At 44.9% G+C, this 13,558-nt stretch overlaps 1 protein-coding gene across 2 annotated transcripts in view; it reads right to left on the bottom strand.

The window, feature by feature from the left end:
* Positions 1–13,558, bottom strand: part of LOC119219693 (dolichyl-diphosphooligosaccharide--protein glycosyltransferase subunit STT3B) — a 53,748-nt gene that overhangs the window by 25,730 nt on the left and 14,460 nt on the right. For both annotated transcript variants that reach the window (XM_037475034.2, XM_037475035.2), the window contains exon 2: positions 2,552–2,660. In XM_037475034.2, coding sequence (XP_037330931.1) covers positions 2,552–2,660 — 109 coding nt within the window. The remainder of the gene's footprint in view (positions 1–2,551; positions 2,661–13,558) is intronic.

The following is a 13,558-nucleotide window of genomic DNA, read 5'->3' as shown; positions in this document are numbered from 1 at the left end:
TCGCCCTTGGGTGCTCCCTGTTTGCTGATCGGTCTGCTGAGCACTGTAAAATACCTAAATCCATGTTCAACTAAATTCAAGCAGAGATCAGCACTTGACATAATCTTCTTCAAATGTGTGGATTACTCAACGTTTTTACTAAAACATTCAATAACCTGCCAATGATGGGGGCTGAATACTGTTCGCTCATTGGACGAGGGGTTATGCAGCCGAGGGATCTTGTAAATTAACTATTTGCTTCACAATTCCAGTTTAATCGGGAGTTTCAGCTCTCTACCCCCGATGGGTAGAAAGTTATTCATCGTAACAGAGGCAACACATCCGTTAATACAATCCAGGCCTGTCATAAGCATTTACAATTAGCTGATGGTAATTGTCTTGGACACGGGGATGCTGATGGATGAGGTTGGGATTCAGATTGCTTGCTTCCCTTGTGCAGCAGCGAGCATTATTTTCAAACATCAGCATGTAGCACGGCCTGTAGCTCCTGCCCCACACCATCTGCTGGGTGCTGTAAATGATAACGGCATCCGATAGAGACATTAACATGCCTCGCTGTCTACTGTGCAGAGGGACTCGCCAATCAGTCTGCGCAGGGACAGCAGGGAAGAAAGAGCGAGAAGAGGACACGAGTCTCGCTGGAGGCACAGAGGTCACTAATGGAGACACACTGGGAGACATTTTTACATCTAATTGGCACTGAGGACCTGTATTGTGTAGTCCTGTTGCATTATTTGCGCTCAGAGGGCTTCGAGATTAGTGAAGCTTGGGCCAAAGAGAGAATGTAGGTGTGTTTGTTGAAGAGGCCAAAGGTTTTTATCTATTTATGCAATCCTCACTCACCCAGTCCTCACGCTTTACAGGATGCTGGACAGAGAAGAGGAGAATGGGAGAAGAAATGCAGAGAGGAGGGGGAGGAGGGAAATGGGAGATAAATTGTGTGTGATCGACACGCTGCATTTTTCACTGAACAGGGTCAATGTTTCACAACAACTGCTGCTGCTGGTAAGCCAGGAGACCACAGCAGCCTGGGGGGGGGGAGGAATCTGTCAGGTGAACAGCTCACTGGAGCCACTGGATTGTGACTTAAATCCATGCTGCCTGCAGGAGGTTTACAGGACTATGGTACCCTTGCACTGCCTTTCCCAAGTATCTATCTCTCACACACACACACACACACACACACACACACTTATGTTGGTTTATTTTGTGGGTCATGGCAGCCAAGTTTAAGATGATGGTTAATAATGATATCTGAATTTTACACCAGACTGCTCTGCTTATCCTTTAATATAAACTGGATTGAAACTGCAGATTTGGCAAATCCCCCACAAATTCCTGCCATGGCTAATATAAAACTTCATCCATCCTTTATTTGCCACATAAGTAGGTCAAATTCACAATGGCGGCGTGCAAACAAAAGTAGCCCAGACTTCCCTTTCCCCCTCGTCAGCATCTACCAAAGCAGTCCCAGGCCACGTGGAATCCCACCCCCAACCTGTTCTGGGACTGCCTGGGATTTCTCCATCTCCTTAGGGAGGGATGTAGGACCCTAACTGATCAGACCAATTCAACTGGCTGTTTTTAAAACACAGCAGAGCTGCAGTTCTTGGGCAACACGTTTCCGTGTCCCAAAGTCTAAAAACTTGTTAGAGCAGATTCATCTGCAATCGGAATCTTTCAGTCACCATCCCAGAGCTCATGACCACAGGTGAGAGATCAACTTGTAAATTCTGAGCTTTGCCTTCAGGCCTCTGTAGTTCAGCACAATACCCACATGACTGGGGATTAGGTTCAAATTTGCCAGCTAATCTGAGGCCCCATTTCATCCCCCATTCCTGAACAAGACCCTCATTCCCCTGTAGTCCAGCATCTAAGACAGCCACTTTCTCCATGGCTGAAGGGTGCAATCTGTCAGAGTGGCATGGCGGAGCTGGTCAACGTCTTCCCGCTTTACACACTCGAGTCTGATCAAGCCAACAGCGTTTGGCAAAATGTGGCAGTGCAATCCTAAGATAACGACGCTGGAAACACTTGACGCCGCAGCTGCTGTGGCCGAAGCTGGGGTAACATTTTGGCAGAGCACAACGTCTTCTGCAAATATCCTCGAGAGCTGTGTATGTATCCACAGCAATAAGTGATTCTGGCAAGCGAGCACTGCATCAGTGGCCTCAGCATCTCATGTGTACCGTCCCCCCCTACGAGAGCCTCTGCAGGTCATTGGTCATAAGCCAGACATCAAACTCCATGACCCCTAAGGCATTCCTCCACGAGTAAAGATGATCCACCACTAGAAACCCCCCCTAACCCGGCACCGCTCCTCCTCCATCGAAGGATCCTCGATCGCCTGGAGCATCCTCTCAGCAGCCTTACATAAGACCTCCTGGAGAGGCTGAGCAGTGGAATCACAACCCCAAGCTGCCCAGAGCACAGCTTTTCTTCCGTCAGGTGCAAACCATCACCTACCATTTCGTCTCATTTACATTTAAGAACGTAAGCAGATTTAGAGATCGTGAACGATGACGCAAAATAAGCTTGAGGACGAACTTACTGTGCCGCCAACAATCCTGCCCAAAGGGTACCACGCCCGTTCATCAAACCAGTTGAGGAACTCGTAGAAGCCATTTGTGGTGAGATGGTGCGTCGATCTGTAATTGAACCTAAAGAAACAGAAGAGGAAAAAGAAAGGAGAGCCGGCTGAGTATCACCACACACAATGAGGAATCATCATTCTCCACTTATAGCCCATAGTTTGTTGAAACCTTAGCTGTCGACGGACAAAAAACACTCAAGGAAAGAAAGTCATTTCCCTTCCAGATTTCCGCAACCCGGTCTGAATGGGTAGGCTGCAGAGATTCTGCCTGGTTAGAATAGAGGCCATAAAGCCTCCATTCACTGCGTGTGCCATTGTGCTGATGCCAACATCTTTCAGGTCAGTCTTCGGTTAAAAAACTGGATAGATGTAGGTCCGTTTTCCTGCTTATTGCACACAGATAAACAACGGCAACCACTCAGGGGGCGCAGGTGTAAAAACGGGTAGGGAAAAAGAACACGCTCAAAAAACACAGGGAATAATATGAGGAATATCAGTGCAAACAGGCCTCGATTCACACCGGGGAGGGGGCGGGCTGTGGGGGATGGATCGCTGTCAAGCAGAACAACGAAAGAGCCGACGCCACCGAGGAGGCTGCTGCCAAAGAGAACCAAGCAAGTGTTCAGTGAATGCTCACAAGCAGAAGGCTGGATGTGCACTTAGAAACATCCTTAAATCAAAATGTAATGGTAGCTCGATGGTGGACACGTCACAATTACTAAGTTGCGTACGTCAGAATGTAACAAAACATGTTCAGAGTCTTACAAACCTACCAACGCCTGACAGCGAGTCGTTTTTTGTGAATCCCAAATCAACCTGTTAATGCGCAGCTGGTTCTGCATCACGTCCCGCCTTTCACTCACCAACATACTACCACAAATGTTGATGCATGAACATGATCAATGATCTCAGACTACAGAGGGGAAGAACCCTTGTTCCATTTATGCCAACACGTGAAAAAACATAACTAGAGATCACCTGGATAAAACAGACTTTGACAGTTCCATTAGATTAGTGAAAAAAGATGGGAGCACAAAATGGCTCGAAATTATACAATTTTCATTTAGCTGATGCTTTTACCCAAAGCGGACTACAACACGATAACATTGATTTACTAATTTAATTGATATCTGAAGGGAAACATCAGTGTATGCAATAAAATCAATTGAAATGAGGAATTTCCCTAATAATCCCACTCCTATTTTCTCTTTTGCACAATTACAATTGCTCCTTAAGCAAAAGCTGTTTTTATTCCATCAATGGATAGAAAATATGCAAAAAGGTAGAATGCTGGATGAATAAATTAATCAATAGCTGCAGCCTTTGTGTAAGAGCAAGCAGCAGAGTCGGGAGCAGTCACAACGCTGCTCGAGTGGGAGTTGCCTACATTGAAAAATGCCGGCATGAGGCGGCGTTTATTAATCATCACCGGGTGCCCGGTTCCTTTACAGCGCATGTTAAGACTGGGGAAAGTTCATGTGGTGGACAGAGAAGCTTCAAACGCAATGCTGACAACTGGTCTCGTATTCATCAGGGGCTAAAAGACTTATTCCAATAAACGGCTCCAGTGTAAACAGGACTCTTTTAAGACGACACACATTCGTTTGCAACCGTTATATGTGCAACTTCTGATACTGGTGACTAGGGTTGGGTATCGTTTGAATTTGAACGATTTCGATTCCTGGTTTCGATTGCGGTGCCCAGCGATTCTCGATTCCGATTCTTTTAAGAGGCAGGGTCAAAAAAGTTTAAGTTTAAGATATTTTAAATGAGCTAGCTAACCAAGGGTCTTTCTGAAGGAAATAGTCTGACCTTCTCCATCAATGTTCTATGAACTTTTTATTAACTTTACTATGAATTTCTAACAGGGCTGTTTATAAATTATGAATATATTTTAACAGGGGTACACTTTCCTCTAGAGAGCTTTATTTTTGAAACCTCACAAAAACACATTTACACGTGAGTGTGTGATACTGCAGGTACTTAAACGTTACCTTGCTCCCACTGATGGACGAACCCTTGGAATCAGAGGAAGAGGCAGCGCGTCAAACACGGGGCACACGGAGGGGGGGGGCACTTTCGCTGACGGGGGGCTGCTGGCGGTCGACGCGGGGAGGGCTAGCACCCGCGCGCACTGGTCTGACGCGTCACAAATTCACAACAACCGGGAGTTTTTTGCCGAGTTTTCGGTTCGTTTCGAGAAGTGTAACCACACTTTGGACCGCCGACGCACGCTACACATGTTCGATCGCGCTGTTCCGGTGGACGCTTCTTCGTTGGTGTTCAGCAGTTTCTATTTCCGGTCGGCGCCGGCGGACTGAGAATCGCAACTAGGAATCGAATTTTAAACTTTTGAACGATACCGGGTAAATCGCAAAGCTAGTTCCGATTCCAATCGATTCTCGATACCCAACCCTACTGGTGACTTACATACAAACTAGGGCTGCAACAATGAATCAATGAAATAGATTATTAAAAGTGTGCGAGATTATTACATCACTTAATGGGTTGTTGAGTCGACGTAGAGGAAAGAGCAGCCAGCAGCACCTGCAGTTGTTGAGTCACGTGGCGCAGAATATGCATGAGGAACGTACGGAGCCTCCAGCTGATCTTCTGCTGTTGCTGTTTACTCGTCATCCAGCTGATCAAGCTAGCGTTAGCTCGCTAATAACAGAAGTAAAGCAGTTAGCAAGACTGAACGTTTTATTTACACGCCTTTTTTTGACCATTCATTTTTCAAGTCTTGTATATATTTCGTGCTTCGTCCCATGTCGGTCGACAAATATATTTGTATGTGTTGTACTTTTCAATGCTGTCATATATGGTAGTAGTACAGCTTACGGTAGTTATGCCTGTAAAGAGACACACGAAGATCCATTAAACCACCGCGGCTAACTAAGAAGCCTCTAATGCATTTATTTACAAATGACATTTAAATTAATCTCATAGCACTTGGTTTTTTTGTTGCTGTGGTTAGATGTGATGTATACATTTAACTCAACTTGCACTACAATGATGATATAATTTAATGAATATGGGGGGGTGTCTGAGGGTGCGTCTGAGAAATCAAGTTCAGACGTTAAAATAAATCCTGTTAAATTCTGATTTGTATGTTTCTTTATTTTTTATGAATTATTATTATGTTTAAAGAGCAACCTATACATTACTGTATTTTTGCAATGTGAATTTGCAGTTATGTTTTAGAATAAAGGGTTGACAATTATAATTATTTATAGGTTTTATAGCCGTTTTTTAAATCTGATTCATTCAAAATGATCGTTTGTTGCAGCCCTAATAAAAACACAAAGCAGACCTGGTTCAACCCTTATTTTGATGTTCTAGTAATTGTCCAGGAATAGCAATCTTCTGTCCCTCCAAGAAAGCAGTTACTCATATTCATGAGTCAGAGGCGGCAGAATAATTTTGACATTAGATTTATTTTCCCTTCCACAAAAACGTGAGAAGAAAGAAGAAAAAAGGAAAGCATAAGGGGCATCGCGCCTGTGAAAGTGATCTTGAAAAGCTATTGAGGAGCCGACGTGAGTTTATCCCTGGGGCTCCTCGTGTAATCATATCACTAAACAATCAGAGGAGCGCCCTGAGCCTGGGCACAGTGCTGCCTCCACGGCGGACCAACCATCCAGCTGGATTGCAACACACACACAAATAGAATACACTTCCATTGTACTTTCTGCACAGGTTTGTGTTGGCATGAATAGTTCACATTTTTCACGCCGGAGATTCAATCTCGTCATTGTATCTTCCCCCAAAGCTCATTGTCCTGCACGTGATGTGCGGTGGCCGACACGAGCCTGAAAAGTCAGACTGTGGTCCAGACAACACATTTGTCCTTCCATTCTGTGAAATACGGAGGCGTGCCGAGACCCATTATGTCACAAAGCAGCCGTGGCAGCCAGGTGAGGCCCTACCACAGTTTGACTTTGAATGCAGGTGGAACATACACATTTATGTCCTTGTTGTTCTGTCCCACCAGCGAGAAGCCGCAGAAGATGATCTAAAAAGACAACTTTGCCCTGATTTTTCCACAAAAAAAATAAACAAAAAAATCTTGTGGACAGCCGGGTGCAGTGCTTTATCCCTGCCCTTGTCACTTTGATGGGGCGGATAATGTAGCGCTGCCAGGCACATTAGCAGTTTAATGCAAAGCTGCCAATATGGTCTCAGGCCACAGAGCACATGACGAGTGATGCCCTACAACCAGCAGCAAATGAGCAACACTTCTAATACTAATAAAAAAAACTGACAGCTGGGAGGATGAAGGGGGACAACAGTCCTTATATAAACCCCTCAGATATCTCAAAGCAAAAATGAAAATAAGGAGTGGCATATTGTGCACTTTAGATTACTCGCGGCCCCCTGCGTGCACCATAATTCATTTTAATCAAGGTCCATTTCCCTGATTACCAGTTTTATGTTGAGATGCGGGCCATCATCATCAGCATGACTAAGTGGGCTCCGTTGCTGTTTACGAGCCAGTAATGCTTAATTCAGTATCGACTTCATAATCAGATGCATCATTGCCTCCCCCCACCCCCCACTAGTATGCGATATGGTGAATGTGTAAATAGACTTTTGGTTCCAGGGGTGTAAGCACCACCCCGACTAATTAAATAATTCCGTAAAGCTCTGAGGGAACAACGTGTAAATGAGAGCCTGATTCAGGAAACCAATCAGAAGAGGCAGGTTGGTGTCGACCACGGTGTTGTTCTTGCTTTTGTTCCATTTTACTTTTGAAGGCAGCAGCCATTCTAAAACAATAATGAAAGAGGAAGGATTGCCATTAAGAAGGAAGTCTGGCCTGCACTAAGCACAATATGACTCAAACTGGGCAAGGCAAAGGATTCTTCTTGGATGTAAACATATCTGAAAATTAGGTATAACAATTTCTGGAGAATACCCATTCAAACAAGGTCCAAACAATTCCAAAGTAAGAAAGGCAGAGAGAAACCTGATTTCAGTTTTTGTAGAAATAAGACCTGCTAGCTACTAAATGTAGGATCCAGCTTTTGGACACTTTGCTGTTCAGGGTTCTTGAGAAGCCCCTTACTCGCTGCTTTCCAATAACTCAAACAGGACCACCACCATGTGCACCTTCCAGAACTGACCTCTTTTTCAAATGCACTATAGTCATAATGCCCCCTTTCCCACCCGGTCCCAAAAACAAAATACCACCACGCTGGTCACACTAACTGGCTCACTGGACACTGACAGCTGCCAAATAGCTTTAATAATGCTGAGTGACCCCCCCCCCCCGCCTGTCATCACCTGACAACAAGGGGAGCCATCCTGGCATTTCATCCAGCAGCCGGGGGGAGTGGGGGCACCCGCTACAGCAGATTCAATGAGGCACTGTCCTCCGTATCAGCAAAAGTACATCTTTGCAGCATCATTGGGATATAAATACAAAATACGCCGCTAACTATTGCCAACCATTAACAGAAAATCACTATAAGAATAATAAAACATTCTAGTTTCAATTTTGCAAACACTCCTTCCAATTGAATCTTTGGCATATTACTCATTTGTACAAGCTTAGTTTAAAATGGAAATAACTATACTAAAAAGTTGTATAGTAAACACTAACCTGCATGCTGAAAACACAGCTGCAACAAAGTTTTCATTTAATTTCCATGAGCAGAACAGCTGTTATACAAGAATTTCAGTGTTTTCATTGTCCAAAGTCTATACTGAGCACAAAATAGAAGATAATCTACAGTAGAGCTGTATATCAGTACTTTCTTCAAGGTATTAACCAAATTGATCCAGTACAAAGTCGTATCGATATTTCTTTTGTGAAACCATACCTTCAGTTGGTTGCTTTGATGCACGGATGTAGAACCCTTTTGGGTCATCACCCAAAGGGTTCTAAGAGAGTTGCGTCCCGTGCCGCAGCAGCTGCAACCCTTATAACCAAGACAGCCTGCAGGAGTAACTACCCAGTTTGCCCAACTATTACCACCCCCCCCCCGTCGGCCGAAGCGTTTGCCACGACTACTAGACTGTTCGCAGACTAATTCATCCCCCCCCCCCCCCCCGTTTGCATAACTACTACCCCCCCTAGGGGAGACACTGCCTTGGGAAGAAAATCCCCTAAAGACATCAACACTGAACCTCTTATCAAGTGCTGGACTGAGAAAATGCGCTTTGGATCGTTGCTTAGCATCGGATTTATCTAAAAGGTTCCACTCTGATCGAAGCTTCTCTGAATTAACCAGTTGGCAATGGCAACACAAGCAGATGGTTTCTGTTTTGGTCCCGTTGTGGGGTGTAAGATCATCGTGTCAATATGCAAAGAGCCAAAGGATTGCCTCGTGGAACTAATGAATAAAATTTTAAAAAATGAGGTTGCGTCCGGAAGGCTTGAGATATAAAACGGCATAAATATTGACTTGCCGAGGGGAATCTTTTCAGTACACATAACAGTGCCCCTTCTTTAACTGGGAATACTGAGTAGACACACGACAGCTATAAACTAAACGTGTTTATTTGCTCCAGCACCACATTGACAGTCAAGATTAAGATCCCCACACAAGACAGTTCATGTTCCTTTTTTCCAAGGATTTTGAAATAGGGCACAGCCTAATGACGACTTCTTCTTCAGCGCGCTGATATTCTCTAAATCGTTTTACTCCAACAGGAAATGTGCAAAGAAGCGTGTGGTTTACAGTGTGTTGTTATTTGGAACTTGCTGATTTAAAGGGTAAAATACTCTGGTAGCCATTTGAAGGCAATTAGCCGATGAGCTGCACATTTTCCTGCCAACCAGTCATTTTTATTGACACCCCAATTATCATTTCACAGACAGACAGGCTGTTATTCACACCTGTGAGAGAACAGCTTTGCAATACGCATCACAATGACACACTTATAATGCCTTGTGGCTCCAATAGAACGATTGATCTGGAATTAGCTATTTTATTAGCCACACAAGACAAGTTGCTTACACAAGCTATAAGCAGAAGACGAGATGCAGAGAGTAGCGCGCGCGCACACACACACACACACACACACACACACACACACACACACACACACACACACACACACACACACACACACACACACACACACACACACACACACACACACACACACACACACACACACACACACACACACACACACACACACACACACACACACACACACACACACACACACACACACACACACACACACGCACACGCACACGCACACGCACACGCACACGCACACGCACACGCGCACACGCACACGCACACGCACACGCACACGCACACGCACACACACACACACACACGCAGCAGCAATAGAACTAACGGAAGAAGTTAGAAACTGCTTTCAACGTTGCAAAGATTTTAGATTTCATATTTCAGGTAAACATGCTAACCATGTTTCTGTTCTTTAAACATTTGTTTGTTTTGTACTATACTGTAAATTAAACCTTGCATCCCCATGGACAGCATGCCTGTGATACAGGCCGGGAAAGAATACTTATGTGCGGAGCACTGAAAAAAAATCAGATAATCTAATTACACCTTGGATGTATGTCTAAGGAATACCGTTATACTTCGTATCTAGCAGGAAAAAAAGAATGCAGAAAGCTCAGCGGGTAACGGCCCATTATATATAAATACATACATTTGGGGGAGGAGAAAACTGTATTTATCCGTCTTGCTTAAGGTGGTCCTGCTGCTGCCAGTGAAGGGGGCCGGGCAACACACGTCAATTAAGACCTTTCAAGACACAGAATCTTTTCACACTCCACAGCTTCAAGCAAAAAACCAAAAACAAAGTCAAAGAGGGCAGCGAAGATGGCCGTCTAACAGCAGGACATTTCTACCGCTTATATAGGAACGACACCGCAGTGGCATTAAAGAAGGACGCCTTTTACGAAACACAACACGCCGTGTCTAGATCGTTCCACCTATAAAACAGCAGAATGTAGGACGAATCTGATTTAGTGGTGTGCCAGTGAAGCAGTGGGAGAAGTGAATTCAGGTAGGAATGAAAAACTGCAGCTGGTGGGTGATACGAATTTACAACGTAACTCTGCCTACAAAAACTGCACGTGACCGACAGGGAAGTTATTGGTATTTGTGTTTGCTGTGTATGTGAAATGTAACGGGGGGACAGTGGGGCCTTCACTGGGTGTTACTTTTTAAATGCACCCTAAAGGCCGTAGCAGGCACGGCTTGAGATTATCAGCCATCGCAAACACTGTAGGCAGATGTGCAGGGAATCCATCGATGATGGAACCATCAGCCACTGTGCTGTGGAGTTTTGATGACGCAGGTGACCATGTGGCTCAACCCAAAGAGGTGGCCTTCGTTGCACTAATATTACGTTAATGGTGTTCAAAATGTAAACCTACAATCTTGCTGAAAGAGGGTTGGACGGGTGTTGCCTCAATCAAGTAGGGCCAATCAGACACATTCCCCCGCATTGCTGCAGAAATGCAGAACGCAAACTGATCATCTCTTAAAAGTTTAAGCTCCTTTTAGTGTGGATTGTAATGTTATTAATTCCCATCTCCCAAGAAGGCACCAGACTGAACAGAGACAGGACACAGAATAGGTAAGAATTCACACATGAATCTCCCCACGGATGGTCAAGCATAGACAAAACTCCTGCTCAGGGTGGACTCAGAATGATGTAGAAGGTTCCATTTGCACAAAGCAACAGACATATCCTACACAAAAACTGATTATATCACATAACCTTGCAGAGTCATTTTTAGTGTGTAAACCAGCACAAACAACTGCAGAAAAACCAAATGTCAGCGGTTTAGTAGGTGAGAGAAGATTCCTTTCATTTGCAACCAATACGGCCAGTTCAGAGGCTTAAATGGACTAATAGGACCGTCCACTGATGAGCGGCCGTCAATTCCCACAGGTTTTGTAATATATATAAAACACAAATCATGTGGGAATTGATTTATTATAACAATGTATAATCGTAATGTATCAAAAATGCACCCCAGGGGTTGTGTATCTGTAAATGCCATTAAACCTGTTATCGTCTGAAAAAAATAAAGCACTGATGTGACAGCCATTGACACACAGCAGGTTCCCTTTACTCAAGCAGAAGGGGATTTTTCATGAAATATATATTTACACAAGCACTGAAGTACGTGCTGGTTTTCAGTCTTGAATTAATTGATGATTTACAGTTAATGTGAAAAATGGCCTACAATTTAGTTCCAGGAGGCATTCAGACCGCTCAACGAGGAAAAGAACCATTAGCAGAGACTCGCTGCGATTAAATGGCTAAAAGTAAAACCCAACACAGAAGAGCCACAGGCACGACAAGAATTTAAGTCGACTGATTTTTGTCCCTGGGCTCGAGATGCCGTTCCAGTCAAGCCACGACTCCCGTGGCAATGATCCCAAAAGATTTTCTTTAACATATCAAATGTTAAAACATGGCATACTGAAAAGGGTGAAGTTAAAAAAGTGCTTTAAAAAATTTGCACAAGAAAGGCCAGCAGACATGGGGATTTACCCACGGGAGAATTCCCAGGCGGTGCCTTAACCTTCTCATTCAGCATTTTTTCATAGCCAGTCCTTTGGCACAAACTCTCCTCCATCAACTCTTTGTTCAATTCGGCAAAGTCAAGAAGTCAAGCTACACGCAGTCCCGGATTTGGAACTGCGTCAACCGTCTCCCAAAACAAGAGTGATTCTAAAGATTTGAGCCCATTTAAAATAAATTTTTTTTAAAAGGGACGTTTCCCAAAAGTACAGAGTGACTGAATGTTGAACTGCAGCGTGTGAATCAAAGGCAATGGATAAAAGAAGTGCCAATTCCACTTTTAGCCAAGAAGTCTGCTGGGGAAGGTTCTTCTCTGTTACCGGGGCCCTGGAATAGGGAGGCCCTGCGAGAGCCGGCAGGAAACAGCAGGCAGCGGTGGAGACCAGAAGTAATTACTGGCTCACAAAGGGCTCTGCTGGGGGAGCGGGCGGCTGATCATTTGGATATCACAAACAAACACACCACAGTAATTACAGGCCTAATCATTGCGAGTTGAGATCTCTATTGAAGGACGCCTCACAACTCGTGTCGGATTTGGAGAAAGAAGAAAAAAATGACACGCCACAGGTTCGCTTCTTATCCAGCTATTAACAAGGTGTGGCGAGGAAGGTCATTAACATACAAATCCAACCTACGGGCATGAAAGCACAGCGCAGGGGCTTCAGTGCTAAGAAAGAATAGTACTGTTTGGAGCTACAGACTTGACTACATCCCCCCCACTGCGAGGCTCTGGGCTGAGAACAATCCAGCAGCGAGGGTAAACTGAGGCCAGCTGCACACGGCCATCCATCCACCGCTTGGAAATCCTCCTTTTAAACAAACACCCACCTACTGCGGGAAGAAGCAAGCCGCTGAGAGAAAGGACATGACGATCGTCCCAAGTGAAACCATAAAAGGGGACATTAAGGAGTTATGCAGGCCACAGTAAAAACGATTCTACCCGACGAACAATAGGTTATTGCTCTGCGCGTTGAGGACAACGGGGTGTTGTTTTGTCGCTGTGAGCTGTCCAGTCCCTGAGAAACGGTGGAGAAACCCCAGTAAGACGTCAACGCCCCATTGGTTCAAACATCGGCGCACGGCACTCAAGGAAACAGGGCGCGTTACGCCGCGTCTCTCCGGTAAACATTAATACAGTCGGCCTGCATCAGAACAAAAGTTATTGCGGCCTACAAAGCTGCCGTGTCTGCGTGAACGGGCTGGCCAGGGTGGTTACGGAATCCTCAGGGCTCACAATTTACTGCCAGGCCTGAGTAATTACACACTGTCTTCTGCACCGATGTGGTCCCTTCATCATTATTTTTTCCAGCAAATGGCTGCCTCTCCCGTTTCATATTCTACGGCTGTGATAAAACGGAGGAGAACCAAAGGGAGTGCTTCTCCCCGGCTCTTCATTTTCTCCCTTGTCCTACACTGGTGACAAAGCAATGT

Source organism: Pungitius pungitius, chromosome 17 (genome assembly GCF_949316345.1).
Source record: "Pungitius pungitius chromosome 17, fPunPun2.1, whole genome shotgun sequence".
In the NCBI taxonomy this organism is placed as follows: Eukaryota; Metazoa; Chordata; class Actinopteri; order Perciformes; family Gasterosteidae; genus Pungitius; species Pungitius pungitius.
This window is presented reverse-complemented; position numbering and strand designations above follow the sequence as displayed.